The following is a 26,535-nucleotide window of genomic DNA, read 5'->3' on the forward strand; positions in this document are numbered from 1 at the left end:
AGGTTATAGGTTAGAATGGTAATGGATTCGCCAATTTTGGACTTCCGTCATGCTAATGAGGCTCATGAATATGTAACAGCTGCCGTGCTGTGATTGGCTGTGCCTCATAAGCCCGTGCTCTTGCAGAGGTAGTGCACTGCATCCCCAATAGTCCTGTTCAGCTGATTTGTCTAGCAAAGCCAAGGAAAAGAGGAAGGTTTTAATTAGTCGGAATATTTGGAGTCTCGCCATTCTGTCTCTGGTAGGTTGTAAGACAGTTTTATTAATCATGATGAGGCAGTGCATGCTATGGCAAGGCATGAGCTTTAGTATCAGTGTAAATGTGTTGCTGTTTGGCTGTTTGGTTTATTATCATATTTCCACGAGGAAAAGAAAAATGCTTGGTGTACAGGGGCATGCATAAATAAGAGTGTATGTGTGTGTGTGTGTGTGTGTGAGGGCTTCATGCTTTTTCACATTTTCACAAAATGTGCCTGGAGTTGCAGGATGTGTGCTGCTGTAAGAGGATATCAATCATAAATGATTAATGGGCTTTAAACAGAATACCTCTGAGTTCAGCTACTGAGTCATTCATTTATTGAAAATTCCCAAATTCCATAATTTCTTTGATTTGTTACATGCAAACATGACTGTTTCACAATATGTTATTACCATATGGCCATAATGCGAGGAGACTAGAATAAGTGACTAGAAAAGGATACCAACAGTGTGTGTGTGTGTGTGTGGCCCCAGAGGAGTCTCACAAAAGCTCATTTTGTTAAAAGCTATCTCAACTGCCCTTCAGAGACCTTTTCCTCTTCAGAATGTCCTTGTGTGCTGAACATTAAGCTGCAGTCATATTAATGTGCTGGCCATCAAGAGCAAAGAGCGATCGTTACAGTTATGGCTGATATTAGATGAAAAATTAAATGACAGCAGCAGTTGTACACACTTTTGTGTATCAGTTTCCTGATCTAATGAAGTGCTACAGTTTTATTATTGTGAACCAACTAAGGAATGGATTGCTGTAAGCTTTTTACAGGCACAGCTGTGGACATGGCTTTACCTCCATTAATGTGTTATAGTCAGACTTTATACATTGTTATAATTGTGATTGCAGATTCATTCATTTAAGGTGGCATTTAGCGTAATCACTCCACCTCCTTGCATGTTTTTGGGAGGAAACTGAAGAACCCGGAGGAAACCCATGTAGATAAGAGGAGAGCATGAAAAACTCCATACAGACAGTACCCCAAGCTCAGGTTCGAACCGGAAGACTTGGGGCCGTGAGATGACAACACTACTCACTGCGCCACCATGCCACCCATGATTAAGGATGTATAACATAATTAGGAATTCAGGCACCAGGAACTATGCTGTGTGTGCACAGCCATATCTCTGTGCAAAGCTTAAAAAGTACCAAATTCTAGATTATTCTGCTACAAAAATGAGTCACATCAATGCTGTGATCTATAAAGCCTCCACAGAAACACTAATGTGAAACATTAACAGGGCACTCACGTTACACTTTAAATGACTTCTCATTTGCTCTCATTTGCATTTACAACCTTGTCTAATATTAGTCATGCATATCTCAGTATTTGGGTGACACAGTGGTGTAGCAGGTAGCATTGCTGCCTCACAGCTCCAGGGTTCCCATCCTGAGCACGAGGAACTGTTTGTGTTAAGTTTTGCATGTTCTTTTTCTTGTCTGTTTGGGTTTCCTCTGGGTTCTCCGGTTTCCTCCCACAGCCCAAAAACAGGCCAGGAGGTGGATTGTCTATGATAAATTGCCCCTATCATAGACAATGTGAAGGAGTGTGTGAATGTGTGTGTGTGTGTGTATATGGTGCCCTGTGATGGACTGGTATCCCATCCAGAGTGTATTCCTGCCTTGCGCCCAGTTTTCTGAATCCTGACCAGGATAAAGCAGTTACTAAAGATGAATAAATGAATGTCAGTATTATCCTAACAAATAACAAACAATAAAAATTGTAGTTCTGGTAACAAATGAGCTACACAAGTGTCCATGGTGCTGAACAAATATCATTGGCCTGGCTTGATGTACTGCCATTGTGTGCTTTAATCAAATACACACCAGTTAAAGGAAAAGCTCTGACATCTTTAATTGTATTGTATTGAGACTCATGATACTGTTCATGTGCTGCACTTGGATAAAAACGTCATGATTTGTAAGTGTCACCAGGAGCAAATGAATAGGAATTAAGACAATTGCTCAGTCTTTAGACATCTGTGGCTTATTTAATTCAATTGCACAAAAGCCATCTGCTGTTCCAGAGTGTCTCGTGTCTTTAAATGGGTTTGTGTGGTCCCAGCCGAGCACATTATATGGCATCAACTAATGACCTGTATGCTTTATTCAATTCAGGAATTACAAACGTTGATCATGTATAATTTAACATTTTGGTGTCATTGTACAGTAATATCAATGGTCTTTTCTCAGGCTAATCAGTTTGAGCACTTAGTTTTCTGATATATGATTCAGTTCAGGAGAGTAGTGGTCCTCTTTCCTTTTTTCCTTTATGATCTGTCATATCCTAATCTTTTTCTGATAAGCAATCAGCTCCAAGGAGTTAATGCCAATAAAGCCCATCAAAGCACAGTCATTCAACCATGTCAACAAGCGAAGGTGGTAATCGAAGAACAGGAAGGTTTTGACACTGCATCTCATCTGAAAATCAGCATGTTGCTTTAAAGTATTGCTGAAGTACATTATCACCACAAGCACTTCCTTGATGGGTTTTTCCCACCTCTATAGGAGATTAGTGGAGCTTCTCTGAAATGAAAATTGCCTTGGCATTGACTTTTTTAATCAGATCTATTTATTTATATGTAAGCTAGATTATGCTGCTTAGCTGTAGCGGTGTTTTAGATTCACGTTTATTGCAAACTGACATAAGAATCGTTTATTAGCAGGGTTGCTTAACAGCAAGATTTAGACTCCCATTGTTATTCACTCCTTCCTGAATGATATTCTTGGGACTTGAGCAGTAACCTCTCAATCTGTCCACTCTAGGCTCCTTTCGTGGGTCTGCATACCCTTTTGAAAGATGAAGCCTAGATGATATTTTTGCATCTTTGCATCTGATGATAAAAATGACCCCCTTAAACTCTCATCTTATTATAAGTTATACCTCTGAATGCATATTATTGATTAACTACTGCAGATTATTCTGTAACTACTACAGATTATTCAGTAACTACAGTGATTGTAAGAGGGAGGATATGCAGGTTTGCCTTTTGGATGTAAAAGGAAATACACGTATAATCTAAGAAATAGAAAATTGTTAGTCTAACTGATATTAACCCTGAGTAGTTTGATGTTTTCATGAACACTAGTCAAATAGTAGAAGTAGCAGATTGGCCTGAGGTTGAAAAAGTAGATAAAACTTGTTTTGTACCGTCAGGTCCATAAGTATTTGGACAGTGACACAATTTTCGTAATTTTGCCTCTGCAAAGTGCACATTGACTGTATAGGACTACAGAACAGTGTTGTATGAGAAATCTATTGCAACAATGGGCTGTAAAATGCTGTGAGTGTAGCAGCGATAAATGTAGCAGCAATGTTCGCAGCAAAAAAAGAGTCTCGTAAATAGAAAATGTCTGATGCAGCTTTGTAAAGTGCGGTGTGCAGTGGTATTGAGTCATACTGAGTTAGGGCTTTGACTAGTCCAGGTGAGCATTTGGGAGGCAGCAGGGTGTTGAGTAATCTGACTGTGTCACGGAAGAAACTTGCAGCGTCTGCTGGTGGAGGCACGCATGCTCTGGTACATTTTACAAGATGGCAGGAGAGTGAAGAGTCCAAGAGAGGGGTGGGAGGGGGTTATCCGCAATACTGGTGGCTTTGCAGATGCATTAGTTGTTGTACGAGGTGTCGAAGGTGGGTAGAGAGACCCCGATGATCTTTTCAGCTGTTCTCACAATCCTCCGTGGGGTCTTGTGGTCAGAAACTGTGCAGTTGCCATACCAAACGGTGAGGCAGCTGGTCAGGACGCTCTCTATTGTCCCTCTGTAGAAGGTGGTGAGAATGGGAGGCGGGGCGTTGGCTCTCTTCAGTCTCTGTAGGAAATGGAGGCGTTACTGTTCCTTATTGGCTAGGCTGGTGGTGTTATGAGTCAAGGAGAGGTCCTCAGTCATGCGCACACCAAGAAACTTGGAGCTTTTGACTCTCTACGCAGTTGTTCCGTTGATTTGCAGTGGTGAGTGGTCCACTCTGGTCCTCCTGAAGTCAGTAATCATCTCTTGTGTCTTATCAACATTGAGAGATAGATTGTTGTATGTACATCATTCTACCTCAACACATTTACACAGAAAGGGGGTTTATGGGTAAACAAGACACACTTCAGGCAAACAGGGATTGGTTGATGGGGAATTTTGTTAAAAGTTGTGTGCCTGTAAATGTTTTGATGAAATATTGAGACCCTTCTTCCACGGATTTTATCAAGGGTTTCAGAGTAATATTGTTTCAAACATATCTCAAATGTAAACAATAAACAATTTACAGAAAACAACAATCATGATATTTTGGCATATGCAAATACGAAGAGTGAGGCTTTATAGCAACTGTAGCTCATTATAATGGACAATTTAATCAGCCTGCATGATCACACACTTTACTTTATTCTTCTAGCATTCTCCTAGTAAATACTTTTTGTTGAGAACTGCCTTGGTTTATAATTCATAACATAACAAAGTTACACCTATGTTGCCTTCTGTTTATGATCTCTACAACGAAACATGGAACTCTCCTTTGGTTTTGGCTCAGAACAGCTGGTTTTTTTTTTTTTTTGCTGCTTTCTCTTTTGTGTAAAATGCACACATTACGTGCAAGCATGAAGGCAGACACCTGTGCGAGTTGATGTGATCCCAGCTACAAAGTCGCAGAAGTATAAATCAGTCCTTAGAAATGTATCTCTCTAGATACGTGAACAGAGATGCAGAGGGGACACTTCGAGGATGATGGATGTTTAATGTTTAAATTGTTTATTTTTATATTCTATTGCAAAACTGCAGTGAGAAAAGCACAGTTAGAGTTAGAGACTGCTTTCAAAATGGTTACTTCTACACTTTGTGGATATTCCTCAGAGTATTATACAGCCTATATTATCCGTATATGAATTTGTGAATATTGTTCCATTGGGTGTTGGGAGTGTGAGATCAGCACTGCTAGAAGTGTTACATAACAGACTACTACCATTGGGGAGAAGAGCTCTCACTTAGACTTGTATCTGTAAAAAAAAAAAAAAAGAGCCTTTAAATCATTTATTTTATTCAAGAGTAACCATCTTGGCTCTTAATATGCAGTATCAATATCATGTACTAGCATCTTTGATCCTTGATAATATATATTGAAATAGATGAACGATACACATATGAAACTTACAAAAATTTGAGATTTAGTTACAGCTAAGGGTACGTGAGTTGAGAGTTAGAACTTTGACCTGTTTCTTGAAGCCAAAAGGCGAAGGTTAAGAAATATATTGAGATATAATTTATATATTGGTGCCATGCAGGCCTTCAAATTCCTTATTAGTTGATTTCATGCACCATTCCTCTTCTTACTGTTCCATTAGAGACATGCTACAAGTTCATTGTGAAGAGCTAAGAGGGCATGAAGGGAGCGTTATAATAATACTTTGACACACTTTGAGCTAGAACAAAGAAATCACTGAACAGAACTGGCAAATATATTGTCCTTACTTCTTGATGATAACAGGCTCTTGTAGGTAAATAGCAATATTTCACAAGGCTAATATGTAACAATTGTTAGACATTTATAAACATGGTACTAATCCTAACAGTAAAAACATCACTTTCTGGGTCAGTGTATTACTTTATCAGTAACATCAAGGCTGCCCACTGCTCTGGGTGTGTGTTCACTACTGTGTGTGTGCACTTGGGTAGGTTAAATGCAGAGCACAAATTCTGAGTATGGGTCACCATACTTGGCTACACGTCACTTCACTTATAACACTAATTATCACTCATAAGATTTAAGACTTTTGAGCTATAGCGTTGCGAGGAGGCAGAGTCGGTTGGATACAATCACAAACCATTTATTTAACAAATCCAGAACATGAGGCAAGCAGAGGGTCAAAAAATCAACAGTAAACAGAATCTTATATTGCAGGCAGATAGAGAGGTTGATCAATAACATGAAGACAAAATAAGATAAGACTCATAAAAGAACGCAGGTAAACAGAATGGCAAGACTTCACAAGGTAAGTGTGTGTGAGTGGCAGTATACTGTATATAGGGACTCTAATTTGCTTTATGAGGAACATAACTGTGAGATGGGATTCTCCTGTTGAATAAAACTAGAGAGCAAATGATACTAAGGAGTAATGTAGAGCAATCACTACTATATAGTGTTGTTAAGCAAATATTGCACTTCAAATGAGGCATCAGATGTTATGAACATGAAGTAAGTCTGTGCGTTCTAATATCAAAAGGAAATATACAATCAAAAATAATCTCAGATAAAATAAGTAACTATAGGAGAACAGTGTTACCATTTAAACAATAGATATGACTTAGCTATGATTACAGATCTGAAAAGGAAAAAATATCCAGGATGCAAGAGGGCACATATAGGTAAGATGCTGTATCAGAGCTACTCTGTTATTTACTAATAAGTGAACATCATAATTTAAAATAAGTGAAATATACTGTGTGTGAATGAAACTGTCCCCTGTCAACCTGTCCTGAATTTTTAGAGAGTCTAAGCACACCTACTCACAGAAAATCCATGGACTCCAAAGACAGATGGTGCATGTGACAGGCCTTCACTGACTACAGAACAACACCACATGCTTATGATCATGATGATGATGATCTCTTCTTCTCATATGTGCAAAACAACTTTTCCACATAGCTTGAAACATAGAACAACACAACTGCAAGGAAAACCATTCTCGCTTTCCTGGCTGTCTTTTGCTGACAACAACAAAAAAAAAGGTTGCTGGTTCCAACAGTATACCTGGCTGGGTGCCAAGAGGATGTGCTGATCTGCACCTTGATGTCCGCACAGACATCTTTAACATCTCCCTCAGTTTCTGCATGCTTTAAGAGCACAACCAAAACCAAAATCATCACAATGCTGAAGAAAACGGTCATATTCTGTCAGCTTTAATGAGGTAGATAAAGAGCAAACTTTCAACAATACTAAATCCTTTGTACTCTTACTTGCTCAGCTGTTTTACAGGTGATGTCATATCTACTTCTTTTCACCTGACCTTGTCTCATCTTAACAAAATAACAATTATGTGAGAATTATGTAAGACATTATGTGAGGCCTTGGCACTCTCACCGCCGTGGCCTGGGTTTGATTCCTGGCCAGGGAACCAACCCCAGCCAGTGGGGTTGCACAAGACAGTGCACTCCCAGTGCTGGTCCCAAGCCTGGATAAAATTGGGGAGGGTTGTGTCAGGAAGGGCATCTGGCATAAAAACTGTGACAAATCAGATATTTGTCAGTGATTAACCAATGATCCACTGTGGCAACCCCTAATGGGAGCAGATGAAAGAAGAACAGCAACATGTGAACATTATCTTTCCTGTTATCATTCAACACAATTATCCCACAAAGATGAGCTGATGAGCTGAGCCTGCTTGTCCTCAAGCACCTCCCTATGTAACTGGAGCCTGGACTTTCTGAATGGGAGACCTCAGTCAGTCAAGATCCCGTGCAGCATCACCACACTGAACACCGGCGTCCCTCATGGCCGTATGCTCCATCTACTGCAGTTCATGCTGTTGTCTCACAAGTGTGCTGAGAAGCACAGTTCAAATCACATCAAGATTGCTGACAGCACTACAGTCATGGACCACATCAGAAACAACTACGAGTCAGCATGAAGAGAGGAGGTGGAGCAGGTTGCAGGCTGGTGTGTGGACAAAAACTAAAGAGATGGCATCTGACCTTAGAAGGACCTCTTTTTTAATCACTATCCATTCAACAGTGCTACTGTAGGAAATGCTAAGAGCTCCAAGGTCCTTGTTGTGCACATTACACAAGACCTCACCTTAACACCTCTTCCATCCTATCCTCACATACATTCCACACAAAAGACCATAGAGAGCATCCTGAGCAGCTGTATCACTGTCTGATACGGAAATTGCAATATCTCAGGAAGTAAGACCCACTCCAGTAGGTAGTGAAAACAGCTGAGAACATCATGCGGGTCTCTCACTTATCATCAGCGCTACATTCACAAAACCACCATCATTGTAAATAATCCATCTCGCTCTTCTCATGAATATGACAGCTTCTTCCCTGAGGCAATGAACATTCCATTTTAGACATTTACATGCAGCTATTTATAATATGTATACACAGTCAGAGATAACAGTGGTAATGAAAAAATTCCCTGAAAGGAAATGAGGAAGGGATCTCAATCACTTCTGGGTGTCTCTGGATTATGCCATCTAGCTCTTCCGCTTCTGTTGTCCTCTGTTGTCAATGTGTAATGTGTAGTGTCTTGTCCAGTGCATTTATTGTTTTGTACTATTTTGTATATTTATTGTATTTTGGTATGCTAGGGTCCCTGGAGGAATAGTCGTTAGGCCTTGGCACTCTCACCGCTGCGGCTGGGTTTGATTCCCTGCCAGGGAACCGACCCCAGCTACTGGGGTTGCACACGACAGTGCACTCCCAATGCCGGTCCCAAGCCTGAGTAAAATTGGGGAGGGTTGTGTCAGGAAGGGCATCCGGCGTAAAAACTGTGCCAAATCAAATATGTGGACCAATGATCTGCTGTGGCGACCCCTAACGGGAGCTGCAAGAAGAAGAAGAAGAAGAAGAAATATTGTATTTTAGTACATGCCTTAATTATTGTCTTTACCCATGTCTCACACACTGTGAAATATTTCCTGGTGGCATTTGTAGTCTGTGTGCTGTAGCCTTGTATTGTTGTGTGCTGCATTATGGTCCTAGAGAAATGATGTTTCCACTACTTACATGGATTTTGGATGGAGTGAGGAAAAAAGACACAATGTAAGTTTCTAGTCATTCAACATTTCTAGCCAGTAAATTGTGTTCTCCTTTCCCTTTTTGGAGTATTAAAGGAAGAAAGAATACTGATACTTGTAACACACAATGATCAAACATTATGAACATTAGTCATGTGGATGATCTTATTTTTATTGTTCAGCATTCATGACTCTTATCATGAATACCTTAAAAACCTTATCCTTAGCTATTCCAATGTTTTACTCTAGGAAAAGCTGCCTAATGAGCATTTCTAGGCTGTGTTTGTGCTTCTATAGCTTGCCCCAGTTGGTAGGCTTCACAGATACAGCCTGAATGGGATGCTTTTAAAGGTGTGTCACATTCTCTGTCAAAATTCTAGTCACTGTACAAGACTTCTGAGATGACATCAATATTCCTAGTATAACAGCACCATCGCACGTACACAACTAAATTACAAAGATCTCTTTTACAGCATAGTAAATTATTTTATTGCAATTTCATATGAACCATGCTGATGTCATAGGCCTCGTTGATCAGTATCCACAGTAGAGATATATAACAGGTGTAAAAATGTAGAGGTGACGTGAAATACAAGGAAGTGTTCCTTTTTTTAGCCATTCCCTTGTCTTCTTAAGATGTTTTGTCAGTGCTATAGTCTAGGAGTGGTCTGTTAGTCTGCCTGCCAATTATTGGTGGACAAGCAGGTCCCTGAAAAGATTGTCAAAGTCCAATCTTTATATCTGTGAGTGCGTGTGGGTGCGTTTGTGTTTCTGTGTGTGGCACTGACAGCAAGGTGTGGCATTATACTGTGTTACAGACTCTCGTGTATCACCGGTATACCAAAACGTGTGCACCATAAGGAGTATCACGTACAAGCCTGTTGCACTGTTCTTCTTTAATTCTGCAATCCTCAGGTGAGGTGTCATTTATCCATAATTATATTTAAGCCTGATATGACCAGACATTTTCCTTATTTTACTCATGTGACAGTCATACATAGAAACTTATGTGTAAGCAATTTGTGATGTACTAGTGCCTATATATAGAAGCAGGACTATGAGAAAGTCATAAACAAATAGTGCTATTTACAGCATCATCAAGTCAGGTCATAGTAGCTTGCTCTATGCTGTATGCTGTATGCTTTCCATACTACGCAAATAACCCGGGCGTTTGTGAAGGGTGGCGCTGGTTTTGGGTAGCAGCTCCAACAGTTAAATGTGTAACCTTTACTCTAACATTTAAGTAGTTTTCCCTAGGGTGTGGTGAAGTCTCATCTCCTGTTCAGGAAATTGGTTTGCTGGTTATTACTCCAGTGTCACCGATCAGGTTTGCTTTAATTAGTATCATATTGATTAAATATGCAGCTAAAGCAAAAGCTGTGACTCTGTGTGTGTGTGTGTGTGTGTGTGTGTGTGTGTGTGTGTGTGTGTGTGTGTGTGTGTGGTGCCATTTTTGTTGTATTTGTATAGTTGTTGGTAGTTGTTGGAATTATGGCAGATAAGGTCAAGCATCTTGTGTAGTCTAGTTTACTTAGTTACAAATCAATGAGTCAACATGTTTTTTTTTTAAATTATATAGCTAAACAAGTAGATGTTAGGCATCAGATTCTGAACTCTAAACACCCTCTAATAGGACTTTTCTCATGTAATAGTCTCATTAAGCAGACCTTAAGCCTAAGCTTTCATTAGTTTGGTAAAATACCACTACTATGGAAATTATGATGATAATATGATGGTAACATAATTTAACGTCTGTGATACTGATGCCAAACCAGGCAACAAAACAGCTGTAGTGAATCTTTAAGTTGTGCATGTAAATGAAATTCATATCATGTTCTAATGTAGAGCTTTACTATTTCACTGTTAATATTATGATGGGTTTGGTAGCAATACGGGAAAATGTAACATGCTAAAATATTTTCAGAATAGTTCCATAGTTAAGAAGGGGTCAATATTTTGAACATTTACTCGACTAAAAATGAAATCAGGTGATAACTTTTGACTATTGATACATTTTTTGAGACTATGTACCAGAATGTATAGGAGTATTATATTTAGTGCCTGATTAACCCCTTAAACTCCCACTATAACTCCAGACTTTCTTTCCACACTCTTATAAATTTCACCATAGTTAATAATGAATAACTCATAGTAGTTACTGAATAATGTGCTTTAAGATGCATAGCTGAATAACAAGCAGGGTGTTTGAAGGGTTATCCTGTTCAGTTAGACAATACGACCTGTTTAGAGAAATGTAACACAATCTGGAGTCACCAGTAAAGTCATCTGATAAATCTCGCCATAGTCTCAACACTGTAGCATCATTATTTTTTAGTAAAATTAATTAATTAATTTAAATAATTAGTTAATTTAGGAATTTGGATTTTTTTTTTTTGGACTTTTTTCTTTGCTGTCCTGCACCAGTCATTTTTATGCTTTATTATGTACTTAAGCTGTTTTGCCCAACAACAACAACAACAACAACAATAATAATAATAATAATAATAATAATAATAATAATAATAATAATAAAAACTGTTTTTTGTTGTATGGTTTCTGTTAATTTAATTTTTTAATTTTTATCCCAATCCCTACATTAAAAAATGGTAATTTAAAAAGTCTTAATACTATTAAGAATACTTATTAGGCCCAGAATCAGAATTAAAAAGTAGAAAGCAAACATGGCTCCTAAGGCTCGAATGAAAAGAACCGTGACCACTTGAAATGAACCCTGACAACTGGGCCTTTGGAGTTGTTTGCTACACTTATCAGATAACAGAAAGGAATTAATAATTTACCTGCAGATTTATATCTAGGAGAGTGGATACTGTATGGGCTGCAATAATGAACCCCTTATAGAAAGTGTCATCCTGTAGCATTGGCCAGGCTGTACTTGGGCTTGGAATTCTGTTCAAATAAATAAGGGATTTGTTGATTTATTTTCCCTCCAGTCTACCTGTGAATCTAGAACAGGTTACAAATCTAATCTTGGCCTGGTGCGGTAATGTGATAGTAAATGTGATACCCTTTTGACACAGAGATGAGGCATTAGTTGGAACAGGTGCTGCTTGGACACACTCGCAGCAGCTTGGCTGACCTTGGATATATTGATCTGTAGCTCACATCACTGCTGCAGTGGAGACTGTGTGTGTTGACTCAGCACTCTTGGCTTTACAGAGGTTTCCTTATGGATTCAGTCATACAGTACATTGTGCATCATGTGGCCAAAATTAGGTACATACTGTACACTGTAGGCCAAAAGTTAAAAAATGTTTTACCATTAAGACAATTTGCCCTCCAGATGTTTTTTCCAATATATAAAAAGAATAAAACAAGCAGTTAGTGATGTTTTAAGAGTGCATAGTCATGTTGAAATAGGCATTTATGGCCTGGTCTAGACCTCCTGGCAGAAGCAACCAGGATGTGGGCTAAAACGTCCCAGGAGCCTTGTATGCAGTCATCAAACGTCCTGAGAGTGTGAATGGTCAAGTTTGCTTCTGGCCCGCCTGACCTTAACACATGACCCCAACTGTAGTGCCAGTGATGCTTGATGAAGTTCAGGCACTGCATTTTTCAGTAGTTCAGTAGCTCTCAGGAAGAGCTTTTTTACTGCTTGTTGATAGAGCTGGTGTCTAATAATTTTTAAAACTGAAAAATTTGAAACGTGGCAACTCCAAGAATCAAATAAACAATCCTCTTTACTGTGCAGAAAGGCAGTATGTTCATGAGTTGAATTCCTGGCAAAATTTCAACTGTTTCCGCTTTTTATTATCAGCATGATTATGCTTAATGTTACTTTAACTGCTTATTTATTTTTTTTATTAATTAATAGAGTTGTGCAGATAAACAAGCATCTATTTTTTTGTTTGTTAAAAACACTTTGCTTTTTCCCTTGGTGATATATGACGAAAGGACTTTACATGTGTGAAACATCATATTTCTTAATGGTCAAAGGCCATAGTGTTTTTCATTAAACACTAGTCTCATTGAATTATACATCTACCAATTTAACACTACTGTCAGTGTACACAGCACTGACAGTAGTGAAATGATGTAGAAAGGAATGTTAGTTGAGTAGTGGTTTTTTTTCTGCTGATGTTTTACCCCTGCTGTGGCTTCCTGGAGGAGTAAGCTCTCTTCACTGATGTGCTTGAGCTTAGCCTGCTGTGTAGTGGAATTTTACTGAAGCTGTCATGGATGCAGTGAAATGTGTATCTGCTGTTGCTCTACCATGCTGGGAGGGCGATCAATCATCCCAATCTCTCCTTCTTTCATCTCTCCCTTTCCCCCATCCATTCACCATCCTTTGTGGCTCATCCTGCAACAGTCTGTTGTCAATACCAATAAGTGGTGGATACTGTAAGATATAATATGTTATTCAATGAACATGATATGATCATGGACAGCTGTTTATAGTGGACACATATTTTAAAAATAAACAGTAAAAACCCTAGTGCTGAATGAACACCTCAGCAGTTTAGTCCAGATAATTGAACACTGTAATGAGTCCATTTGACACACTAGGTATTACTTCAACACATTTTTCTGTGTGCTTAGTGGTTAGCACGTTTGCCTCACACCTCCATGGTTGGGGGTTTGAGTCCCGCCTCTGCCTTGTGTGCACGGGGTTTGCATGTTCTCTCTGTGCTTTGGAGGTTTCCTCAGGGTACTCCGGTTTCCTCCCCATTCCAAAGACGTGTTCTAGGCTGATTGGCGTCTCTAAATTGTCCGTAGTGTGTGTGTGATTGTGCCCTGTAATGGATTGCCACCCCATCCAGGATGTCCCCCGCCTTGTGCTCCAAGTCCCCTGGGATAGGCTCCAGGCTCCCCACAGTACAGAAAATGGATGGACGGATGGAATAACAGTTGGAAAATATAAAAGAAACATTTAAAATTTTGAGAAGCTGTATGTTTTGAAGCTTGCCTTATGTACACTTCCAAGACAATAGAATAGAAATTTTATTCCACTTTTTTACATACAGTCTCAACTTCACAGTCATCAGAGCGTTCTTCCAATGTAATTCCTTTTGATCAAATTTGAAGCCAGCATAAAGCATGTATGTCTCCTTTCTTAGTGAATGCAATGTCATAATTCTGTTTAATAGAAAGAAAATTCCTGTATCAAGTGACTCTGTAAGGTCACTTGATACAGGAATTTATGAATGAAAAGAAAAGTTTTCTATATTATTACAGCTAAGGTACAGGCAGACATGTAATGATTGCTGTGATGTTGCAGTGGTTAGGCAGTTTTCATGAAATGAAATGACATGTTTTATATCTATTGTGGTTGCTATTTTCTGACATTTATAACTGGAATCATTTATAGCGTGCAGTGCGGTATGGGGCAGATAGACATATTCTCCTTATATAACTCTAATTTACTTGATAGGATTGAAGACATAATGACAGTGTCAAAGAACCAGGTGAAAGCTGAGCTGATCTGAGCTCTCATCTAAAGGTTAACATGCAAGCACTAGATGATATTTGGCAAGCTCTAAAAAGTGTCTTAGGTAGTGTCGTGACTGCATACTTCACTAATATCTCATAACTTTATTGTTGTGGACTGTAGATAAAGCACAGTGTGACTTACTTTCAGACTTTGAACATCTCAAGAGTCAGATAAGTTATCTCAAATAAGTGACGTACTGAGATCCTTTTAAATATAAATGAAATATAAAATAAACGTAAGCTGTTGGAGGACTGGTGCCGCATATAAGTGTGTATTCCTGGCTCGTGGATAGGCTCCAGGTTCCCAGGATAGGCTCCAGATAAATGAGTGAATGAATATTTCTCCCATGTAATTTGTCAGAAACAAACAAAAATTCCAAGTTTTCTTTTCTAATGTCACTTTTTCTTTTCAGTTTAGTGGCGATATAGTTCATATAATTGGCAAAAACATTTAATCGTGAGGTTGTGCTTAAAAACGATGCAGTTAATTTGGGGGAAAAGAGTATGTTTGGGTGTTCAACAATGAAATAGTAGATAAACTGTGAAAGACAATCTAGAATTCAGATGCTTAACATCATACAGTTGTCTATAACCAGTAATCTATTCTCTCTGTTCCACTCTCTATCCCTCCCCTCAGTGTCAGGACTGTTCAAGCAGAATGTGATTGGATTCCTGCCCTGCCATTCACATGCAAAGACACACACATACACACACACGCACACCTCACGGCAACACCCACACAGCCAACACATTGTATGATTCTATACCATATGGAGAGGATTTGGTCAGTGGAACTTGTTTGAGGTTGGTAAACATATGAATAATAGCACAAAAGAATAGTAATAATAATAAACGGATGACATTGCATTGTGAGAGAAGCCACGTGTGCATGGAATCTAAAGGCAGCTCCTGTGTTTTTCTAATGAAAGAGAGCAGGTAAGCTGTTATTGTCACCATGGTGCTGCTGTCTTGTTGCGCTACACTTTTGCTTTGTTTTTGTTTACTCTGGTGTTGGCTTATAATAGGGACCTGGAACATTTGATTCAGATGCTGGCAGAAGCACTTTTATATTAAATCTATTGGATATATTGGGTTGTGTTTTGTTTTCAGTGAAGTGAAGCTGTAATTGTGGATGCATGACAGCATGCAGATGCTATCTTTGCGTGTGGTTGTGGTTTATGGAAATTATGTTTTTATGAGGTTACATAGATGGCTTTGTCAAGTATCTGTTCATAAAGGGATGTACTTGTCTTGAAATAAACAAAACCCATGCAAATGAATTCAAATGCACATTCAAATGAAAAGTCTGATATGAGGGAATTTTAGTAAAGTTGAAATGCAAGACATGACATATTTTCTGGCACTATGATCATATGTATTGCTTTTTAGGTTGTTCCAGATTGAGAAATGTACAGTTATAGTGAGTTAATGTAGTTAATAGCTGAGATATTTTAGCCATGCTTACAGCTCTTTTGTCTGCTGTGGCAGCGAGTCTTGCATAGTTACGGAACAAAAGCCCCTTCGGTCCATTGGAGTGGATTAATCAGACGTGGGGTCGAAAAAGTACTACACTTCAACACACGTCTTGGCTCCTCTATATTGTTTTAGCTAATTAAGAAAATGATCCCATAGTGTCAAACTCTTTTATTGTTCATAATTTGTATTTTATTTTGTGTTTTGTGGTTTTGAAAGTGTGCTCCCATATTGACTTCAACTGACATACTGGTGTTGTCCCTCCCCCACTGGTCCCCTATTAAACATGAGTGCTGCACCCCCCACGTTAGGCAACAGAGTAGTGCCTCCTCTTAAAACAAAATCTATTGTCCTGTCAATTTTAAATAATTAAATTAAATTCAATTGAGAATTTTCATTTTCTGAAACAGCTGAGACCAGTTTTACTACTAAGTCTGGAAGCTAATATACAGGTAACTCTCTCTGAACAACACATAAGGTATTTTTTTAAAAAAAAATAACAGTTAACATTTAATTTCAACAAACTTGTTCATGTCACATGATGACAGCATATACTATGTATAGCATCGCCCCAGGGCTCTTATTTTCCTGTCAGATCATCTCAGGCGTGCCTACTCCGTAGTGGATAAAAGAGCATTGTATGCTAGACCCAGTGCTTATAGCTGCATTGATACACACTGTTGTCTAAAGGGGTCTGGAACAGAAAGCAGTGAACCGTTATCACTTCTGGAGACTAAACGGCAAAGCTGAGGCAAAGTGTTCAGGACTACACTGTCAGTGATTAGGGCACTTCAAGTGATGGTCAGTCTATTATTTTAAGAAGAATTGTGTAATGTGAGATTATATATTAATAACTGGCTTTGCTGAAGTACACACATCTGATTATGATGACAGATAAAGAATTAAAAATGAGGAAGTAAGATGCTTCTAGGAAGGATGTCTGTGATCACAAACATAAACTGTGAAATTATTGAAAGCATTTTTAACTGTATGAAATATGATGGCTTGTAATAATATATATTATAAGACAGTGTGTTAGACAACTTCATAATAAAACAGTAAAATGGTGTTTTTTTTATTTGTCTATTTAAGAATGATCACGGATTGTGATTACTACTGACAGTGTGCTTTTATCCTATCTTGCAGTGTATGGTGAAATCCACTCTGCTGCATTTATCTACAGGCGTGAGTTTGTTCTGCCAAATTTCACAGCATGTCGGCTACCTACGAAGAGAGTCTGGTGTCTGATGAGACCACAGACAGTTTCTGGGAGGTCAGCCCCTTGTTTATTTCAACATAGTGTTCCAGACAACTGACACCAAATGATTTTACTCGAATTTTTGGCATGTGATTTTATATCTTATAAAGAACTACTGTCATAGCAGCCATGTTTTATCACAGGTTGGGAACTATAAGCGTACAATAAAGCGCATCGATGATGGCCACCGGCTCTGTAATGACCTGATGAGCTGCATTCAGGAGCGTGCCAAAGTAGAGAAGGCCTATTCACAGCAGCTAACAGACTGGTCTAAGAGATGGAGACAGCTAGTGGAAAGAGGTACTGAAAAGTAAATAGTTTATACAGTTTGGAGACTTATTCTATTTACCAATTAATTTAATTCCTATCTAGACATTAGATATATCATCTCCTATACTTTGTCTTTCTCTTTGTCTGTATCTTAGGGCCACAGTATGGGTCAGTAGAGAGGGCCTGGATTGCAATGATGAATGAAACTGATAAGTTGAGTGAGCTTCACCAGGACATAAAGAACATTCTCCTAAATGTGGACTTGGAGAAAGTGAAAAACTGGCAGAAAGACTCCTACCACAAGCAGATTATGGGAAGCTTTAAGGAGGCCAAAGAGGCAGAGGAAGGCTTCAGAAAGGCTCAGAAACCATGGGCCAAAAAGCTTAAAGAGGTGAGGAACATTATTGTTAAGATTCTGGGCCCCTTTTTTTGTCAAATCATTGTAAAAAAAAAAAAAAAATGAAAATTTTAATAAGCACTTATTGCATTGCAGTATGAAATTTCCTTTTTTTGCAATTATTTGACAATATACTAAATTGTATATAAACAGTAAATAATATCCAGTCACTTGCAACAGTTTTTAATTTTTGCTCAAGCAAAAGCGCACATTTATTTGCAGCAAACAATCACAGCGCACTTTATTAGGAACACTGTACTAATACTGGGTAGGGCCTCCCTTTGCTCTCAAAACAGCCTCAATTCTTCATGTCATGGATTCCACAAGATGTTGGAAACAGTCCTTTGAGATTCTGGTCCGTGTTGACGTGATTGCATCATGCAATTCCTGCAGATATTTCAGGTGCACTTTCATGCTGCGAATCTCTCGTTCTACCACATCCCAAAAGTGTTCTACTGGATTCATATCCGGTGACTGGGAAGGCCGCTGAAGAACACTGAACTCATTGTCATGTTCATGAAACCATGAGAACAGTCTGGAGACTGTTGTGCGTGAAAATCCCAGGAGATCAGCAGTTATAGAAATACTCAAACCAGCCTGTCTGGCACCAACAATCATGCCACGGTCAAAATTACTGAGATCACATTTTTGTACCATTGTTAATTGTCCTTGAGCTTAAATCTGGCCATCATTGCATAATTACTACATGTTGATGCTGTCAGTTAATACAATCCCACAATTATAACATGTAACTAGTGCACCAATTCTCTATTTCAGTCACATCACCATGTGCTGACTTTGAATGACTGGAATTCAGTGATTTAGCATCTTCATAGGAAGATGTACAAGATGCACAAAATTAAGTATGAATTTAAAAAGGCAGTCGTCTTTCCCGGTAGGTGGAGACAGCAAAGAAAGCGTACCATATGGCCTGCAAGGAGGAGAAGCTTGCTATCAGCCGAGAAGCCAACAGCAAGGGAGAAGCATCATCTACCACTGCAGAGCAGCAGAAGAAGTTCCAGGAGAAGCTGGACAAATGCAAAACCGAAGTTCAGAAGGTGAGCCTGGGAGAGTGTAGCTGCAGAGAGCCACATTTTTGTCAAGTATAAGTATACATAGCAGCTACAATTCTAATAGCAGACAAGTAAAAACATTTTCAAAGCCAGTGTCTTGTATAAATCTTTTTGCATATCATATCCTTTGATCACTGTGTATGATCTCTGTGCTAGAATTGTTGGTTGATGAAAAATTTATTTACTATATAAAAAAGCTGTGTAGCAGGTTAGACTAACAATTTGTGTAATTTGCAAGTTTTATGTAGTTGTTTGATGATAGTTTGACAACTTGGGGATTGCTGGTTAGAACAGTAATCTCTTATTTTTACAAAAGAAAATGCACTTCCTTCCTTAAAAGTTCCTGTTAGAGTCTTAAAACACCTCAGGTATCAGGAATGCAACAGTGCAGTGAAGTACAGAGCTTGAGGGAACCTAGTACAGCCGCTTCACATACAGAGACAAACGCTGACGTGCTGTCAGTGGCTGCATCTCAGTCTCTTTCTCTCTGACCTTGAGGCCAACTTCAGCAGAGAGTGTTGATAGCTCATCCCTGTAGCACACTAAAGATCAAAGTGTAAAGCAGGAGTACAAGCGCAACAGTGGCACTGAATGTTAAGTGGTGCGAAGGCTGCCTTGGCAAAATTAAAGTTTGATCGTCCATGCAATACAAACTAGACAAGTGGATAATCCATAATCCATGTAGTGCATCCGCCCATGTGAATAACTGTGTTATTCCAGAATATGCTGATCTTACAGACAGCTTTTCAAGCTATTGGAGGGCGAAGCAAAACCCTGGGCTGGCTCAAAACTCACATGTGGAATCTTTAGAATTGGGTCAATTACAAGAAAAACTATTTAACATCTGAGCAGACTGTGTAGTTGTCTTGACTAATGAGCTATGCAAGCCTTTCTGACAGAAGACTTGATTATAAGGCAGTCAGAAAATTACAAGTGGCCAGACACTGCCCATATATAGAGTTTCTACATCAGGCAAGGGTGTTAACAGCAGCAAAACCAGTGGTAAAAATGGGAATGCTGCACCTCAGAAAATGTCACTGTTGGCTGAATGCTCAACACTTGTGACCCATATCACAAAAGCATGTGCCAGTATTGGTGACAAGATCTTGTGTATGCTCCATGAGTCATTGGTCCAGCATGCATGTGTTCTCCCTGCCAAGTGGGAAATAGTAACAACAGATTCCCCCTGCTTTGGGATTAGTAAATCCACAAGAAGGTGGTTCAGTTAAATGGGAACACCTACAGCATAGCAGATGTCAGTCTTTTTGCGAATAAACAGAAAATGGAGTGCCCACTGTGGTTCATGGACACGGCAGAGACAGAGGCTTTGAGCCAGAAACCATTTACACAAGACTGGACAAATGTACGATTGTATGCCTTCCCACCACTGTCAGTTTTATAGATGACACCAGCACATCCAGACTATGCAGCTGGTGTTGCTGATAGCCTCATTTGGGCCATACAGACCATGGTCCTACGTCTTGTTGACGTTACTGACAGGCCCACTAACCCTCAGACCAGACATACTATTCCAGATGAATGGGTCACTGTGGCAAACCTTGTGAGGAGCAACCCAGGCATAAATGGATGTTTCCAAGGGGTCAGACACACTGTGCATGCTCCATCCGTACATCGATTGTATGTAAATGTAAAATGGGTTTTACTTAGGACAGATTTTTTACTGGCTATCACTACAACCAGCGGAGTAGACGATTTGCACATGTTATCAGTTGGCACACAGTTTCTGCATTGGGGATCAGTGTTCAGACATGTCACTCTGTAGCAGAAGCCAGCATTACGAGTGATGATAGCGGTATATCAGTACGGTGGCATGTTGGCCCAGTGTGAATGAGTGTGTGAATGTGTGTGCATGGTACTTTGCAATGGACTAGCATCCCATCCAGGGTGAATTCTCCTGCTTTGCAACCAATGTTTCCAGATCCACTGTGACCCTGACCAAGATAAAAGGGTTACTGAAGATGAATAAATGAACAAATTAATGTATATCAATAAGTATTCCTATCTGCTCTTGCGGATGAGAATGTGTCCAGTGATGGCTCTGAGGAAATGACTGCCAGCTGGTAGATCTCTGACCAGCTGTGTGTGCTTTGAGGAACACTGTAAGAGGGCTTGGCTGTCTAAAGACAGATTAGGTCATTGGATAAAGGCTGTAGTATGTGGTATAAAATTTCGTTTATGTAAATGATTCAAATGACAGGTGAAAATAAAGTAATTCCTAATAAATGTGTCTGAGATAATTCACAGTCGTGTAAAAGAAGCAAACACAGTGTATGTAAGAAATGAATGTAGACTGTGCACAGAGTTGTAGGTATTTTTTGTGCTTTATTGCAGGCCAAAGAGAAGTATACGAAGGCTCTGGAGGAGCTGAGCAATTGTACGCCACAGTATATGGAAAACATGGAGCTGGTGTTCGAACAGTGCCAGCAGTTTGAGGAGAAGAGACTGGCCTTCCTCAGGGAGGTGCTCCTGGATATCAAACGCCATCTTAACCTCACAGAGAACCAACGGTTAGCCTAAAGATTAGCTCCGCTTAACTGCTCTCTGCCAAAGCTGATATGTCTACTTTAATTAGTTTCTATTAAGGTCATTTTTCAACCTCTAGGTTCTCTACTCTGTTAATGAAATACATCAGCTAGAAATATTAAATGCTAATGTAGGTATGAATGAATGAATGAAAGTAGTGTGTACTTCTCAGCATGTTTGCAGTTGTGTAATGATAACTGGACCCTATAGCTTTTCATACATTTTCAGCAAATGTTCTGTTTAAGTCAATAATTTTTTTATGTGCAAAATTGGGCTTGGACAGATTTCCTTGAATGAAGTTCAGTTTTGTCAAGCAGAGTTACCCAGTCCATTGTACTTGTTGTGTAACAGTGTAATGAGATCCAGAGGAAAGAGAGAAAAGCATGACTGTCCTGTTTTTTTTTTTTTTTTTTCCCCAGCTATGGCACAATTTACAGGGAGCTTGAACGAGTCATCACCTCTGCCAGTCCTCAAGAAGACCTCAAGTGGTTCAGCAACAACCATGGTCCAGACATGCACATGAATTGGCCACAGTTTGAGGTGAAATATTACTGAAATTACAGATTCAGTTGATTTCTAGCACTTTTTTTGCACATGGGTGTGCAGGTATTTTCATTTTTAGTGTGAAACTAGGTGTGAATGATTATGTGAATGTCTATGTGTATGGTGCCCTGAGATGGACTGACATCCCATCCAGGGGGTATTCTCACCTCCTGCCCAGTGTTCCTGGGCTAGGCTCCAGATCCACTGTACCCCTAACCATATACTTGTATACTATAACACTTATAACAAGTATAAAGTGATTACCGAAGATGACTGAATGAATGAAGGAATAATAACACAGCAAGCATGACATTGGTAAACTCTTTTAAATGATGTGGTAATTTTTGCCACCACAATTTTTCATTTTCGGCTTATGGTACTTAACTGTGGCTTACTTAGTTCATTTCTTTATTTGAGGGTAAATCTGGCCAAAAATACTAACTGGAGCACAGTTAGCAGGGTACTTTTCGAGGACATGTGACTACCAGACAGGGAAAGTTGTACATTCTGATTTTGTTGCATCTTACATTTTAAATCTTACTATGTGCACCTGTATGAACACTGCTTCTCAGGACATTGTCCCTGTTAAACAAATATTATTTTTACTGTTTCAGCTTGCATCTGTCATTTTGAATGGATTTGTTATGCCTTGAATTAATAGCTTCCCTGGAATAACCCTTTTCTCCCAGGAATATAACCCAGAACTGAGCCATGCCATCAGCAAGAAAGAAAAACTGAAGAAGATTGATGGTGTCACACTCACCCATGTCACGAATGTTGTGGATCATCACTCATCACCGCAGGTTGAAAACCGTAGCAGGTACAGATCACTATTTTCCTTTGTTTCTTTAGACTAAAAGAATAGGGTAAACTGGGGGCTTGGGTGAAAGCAGCAGATGGAAAGATCCAGACTAATCAGGAGTAACAAATTGTTTGATAAATTTAGTGGATTTTTTTTCTACCATTCCATGTTTTGTTCATTACAAATTACTCATACTCAGAAACAAAACCCAGTAATCTTTTGTATTTCTAACACTTACATTTTACCATTCTGATATTTTAGTGTGAGCAGTTATGAAAGGAACCAGGCATACTCAGCAGATTGGTCAGACGAAGAGCAGGCATCTGCAGAGACCAATGAAGACACCAACCCATTTGAGGAGGAAAGGAGCCAAGGAGTGCGAGTGAGGGCACTGTATGATTATGAAGGGCAAGAACAAGATGAACTCAGCTTCAGAGTAGGTGAGAGGCCTAGCATCCAATAGCTTTCAGTTCCCTCACTGCACTTATACTCTGTTTGGGGATTTTGGAATTTTGCCCTCTCTGGTGGAGAAATGCTACTGCAAGCTACTTGTGGGTCTCCGAAGTATGACAGAAGTGTTATGACATTGCAGGGGGTTCATGAGGCACTAATGTCAATGACATTGTCAATGAAACAATTTCAGTGACACATTAAGGTAAATTTTATATAATCAAGTAAAAACTTAATTATAACCATTAATGCTGTAGCACTTTACTATAACCTCATAAGATAAAAAAAAGTTATTGAAGCAGATTGAATTAATCAATGATCATGTCATGAAATACTTCTTAGCATGTGAGGATTAAACGAAAATTACAGTGTTAGCTAGCGAAATCATTTTTTGTAACTTCAGCTTTAGAACTCCTTAAAATTACTGAAAAGGACAGACACATTATCAGTAAAAGAAAATCACAAGAGGAGGAACATCCAAGCAAAAGCTCCAAAGTCTGAAAATTCTCTAAATATAATAAGGAATATTTAAAATTTAGATTTGAGCCATGAGAAGACCAAACCTTTAAAATGGACACATTGTGCCAAAGTGTAGCAAATCTGAAGTGATTTTCTAATGAAAGCGTGGAGCCAGCTTTCATAAAAAGACATTTGGAAACAAAACATGAAAATCTGGTCATGAAACCAAACAAGGCAAAGTTATATAGATTAAAATGGCAACAAATGCTGTAAATGAGTAATATAAGCTTTTCAACAAGTAAAAGATTCATGTACCATGTCCGGGGGTACTTTAAACAAATAATTTAGGTTGAAGGAGTTCAGTTGACAAAAAGGTTTGGGAACCCCTGTGTCATGAGAATAAAAACATTATTGAACAAATCAGTGTAATGGTCACGATTACTGAGCAGTAGCTGAAAGAGCAAAACCTCTCTCCTTTAACAAGAGCTCATTTGTTAGCTAGCCTGCTAATGTTAGCGAGTTAGTTTGCTAACATATGCTGTTTTGTGATCCAGCAGGGTTGTTTGTGAATCACCAAATCATTTGGCCGGTGTCTGGCATAACTATGTTCTTCCTGTGAGATCAGAACAGAGCACAGAGCTGATATTAGCATGCTAACTAAAACACAAGGCCTTGTTTACAGAGAAAGGCTTCTCTGTGTTATGATCCATTAGCATGCTGCTCAGGCTATGTGATAAATCATACAGGAAATTTGAGGGCGGGACTTTGGCCGTACTGCTTTCAGGTATGATGACATGGGAGGTATCTAAGTATGAGATATGCGTTCGAATTTTCCTGCCACCTCAAACCAGTCAGCTCCAAATCTGAGTTACTGTGACATTATTGATTGATTCATATCAATTGATTATTGATATGATTAAATCATATTTTGAATTATTTTTTGTATCATGATTCAAAAATGCTGTTATTTTTATTTTAAACCAGAAATCCTATGCACTGTAGCCTTAAACAATATGTGCTTGCTTATATTTCTGTAAAGACTGTAACATCATTGTCAAAAATAAAAATCATATTAATATCATAGCGATGGTCAGTTCATTTTGGCCTGGGAGTAGCAAGATGGAATAGAAGCATTAAAAAAGACTGAACATTTGTAAATATGGAATGCAATGTCCCTGTCACATTCCCTGCATGTCTGCACTCATGCACATCTGCCATCTGTGAAGGTGAAAGCTAAGATGCTTTGATTCTTCCCTAACAGGTGATGAGTTGACTAAACTAGAAGATGAAGATGATCAAGGCTGGTGTAAAGGACGGCTGGACAACGGTCAGTTTGGACTGTACCCAGCCAATTATGTGGAGCCTATTTAGTTGCCTTGTGTGGGACAATGGTCTTCCTTCTAGAATGACCTGAAAGATTGTACTGTTCACTGAACATAACCAGAGACTCCAATCACTTTTCCTGAAAAACAGAACCTTATACATTCACACTATATCCTAACAATTGAAGAGAAGAATAAGCTCGAATGTACATAAAGTGTACTGTATCTGTTGTGTTCAACTACACAATAGATTTGGGTTATCAGAAACAAAGCATTTCCATATGTAATGTAATTTCGGCAGACACAAAGAAAGTTTTCACATCCCTGTGTGTCTGTAGCCTGTTCTTCAATAAGATATTGATATAATGCAGTCCATGAAGCCTAGCATAGCAAGGCACTAAGCAATATTTATATTTAATTAGTTTTAGGTCTTGTAGTGACAGTCTCACTATTGTCCCTTATTTTATTACTTGTCTGGGTTATAACTGGGTTATAAGGCATTTATATGTCCTTTTATCTCTTATTTATTGGTTTGCTAAGGTCCCTGTCAGGGGTGTATATGATTGTGCGATGTTTTTGTCTCTATGTACTACATATGAAGTCACAGATGTTTTGGTGTGTGTTTGTGTTTTCACTTCACTTCTACCTGGAATGCAGCCTGCGCTGGTATTAGCCACCATATTGCAGCTGGATTGTGAAGCTCTGGCACTGGCATTTAGCAGTTTGGTTCATGTGCATAAGTTTGTATTCCTTGAGTGCTGTCATTGAGTCCTTCTGGACTAATCAAAATCTCATAAGCACTGTTTTTGTAGCAATCACTTCTTCAATGACTAATTCATAGTCTTACGTGCTTTATGAGAAAAGTTTCATGTTAACATCCTCACTGACTAACAAAGTAATAATCTCTTTAATATATACCAGCTGTTTACATATTTCTAAACGTAACTAACATTACAGTCCTCAAGGAAACCTAAACTACTTTTTGCCCATTTTAACAAAACACCTGAGCTGAGTGCCTAATAACATCGCAAACCATTTTCTCTCTGAATAATATCCTATAATGTCCTCATGACTGCTATATCATGACATTTGCAGTGATATGCATAAAGGACATATGCATATGCCTTAAGGTAATACATAATGGGTAATATGTAAAGGTAGAACTTTACCTAAACAATGGCAGTGCACTTTGCAATGAGTAAAGCCTAGCTGGCAATTTAAATGATAATTGCCTCGAGGGTTTAGTTGGTATTAGCAAAGTTAGCACTTCTGTGTAAATACTCCTTTCAGGATGTCTGAACCTTCTCTTTTCTGTTTGGCCAATATTAAGGGCATGGTAATGGGAACACCAGCATGATCTGAGTGTGTTTAAGCTCGTGTTTAATCTGATTTACTTCTAATGCTGGTGTAGTGACTGTTCAACTGTTCAGTTCAAAATAAAAGCCTAACCTGTCATGAATTAGCGGTGCAGTATCTAACTTTTCTGTAGCTGGCTATGTGGATCACAGCAGAACAGCAAACCACTG

The 26,535-nt window shown here is 38.9% G+C and overlaps 1 protein-coding gene across 6 annotated transcripts; it reads left to right on the top strand.

Annotated features, from left to right (window-relative positions):
* Positions 1–123: 123 nt before the first annotated feature.
* On the top strand, positions 124–26,468 carry pacsin1b (protein kinase C and casein kinase substrate in neurons 1b). Of its 6 annotated transcripts, none has more exons than XM_026920505.3 (10): positions 124–241; positions 17,038–17,164; positions 17,293–17,449; positions 17,575–17,810; positions 18,716–18,874; positions 21,242–21,417; positions 21,853–21,973; positions 22,666–22,796; positions 23,040–23,218; positions 24,949–26,468. In XM_026920505.3, the coding sequence occupies exons 2-10, from the start codon at positions 17,105–17,107 to the stop codon at positions 25,056–25,058; spliced, it is 1,329 nt and encodes a 442-aa protein (XP_026776306.3). In that variant the 5' UTR covers positions 124–241; positions 17,038–17,104; the 3' UTR covers positions 25,059–26,468. The 6 variants fall into 6 exon arrangements, with proteins under 6 accessions (XP_026776306.3, XP_026776344.3, XP_026776316.3 ...); XM_026920543.3 differs by lacking the exon at positions 124–241 and adding an exon at positions 9,743–9,885; XM_026920515.3 differs by lacking the exon at positions 124–241 and adding an exon at positions 10,116–10,297.
* Positions 26,469–26,535: the final 67 nt, after the last annotated feature.

This window comes from Pangasianodon hypophthalmus, chromosome 2, assembly GCF_027358585.1.
Source record: "Pangasianodon hypophthalmus isolate fPanHyp1 chromosome 2, fPanHyp1.pri, whole genome shotgun sequence".
Classification (NCBI taxonomy): Eukaryota; Metazoa; Chordata; class Actinopteri; order Siluriformes; family Pangasiidae; genus Pangasianodon; species Pangasianodon hypophthalmus.

Bases quoted from the DNA above. Each gene is read 5' to 3' on its own strand.
- pacsin1b (XM_026920505.3), top strand. From the start codon at position 17,105: ATGTCGGCTACCTACGAAGAGAGTCTGGTGTCTGATGAGACCACAGAC. The intron at 18,875-21,241 runs GTGAGCCTGGGA...GCTTTATTGCAG, and splicing joins GCAAAACCGAAGTTCAGAAG to GCCAAAGAGAAGTATACGAA. The intron at 22,797-23,039 runs GTACAGATCACT...CTGATATTTTAG, and splicing joins CAGGTTGAAAACCGTAGCAG to TGTGAGCAGTTATGAAAGGA.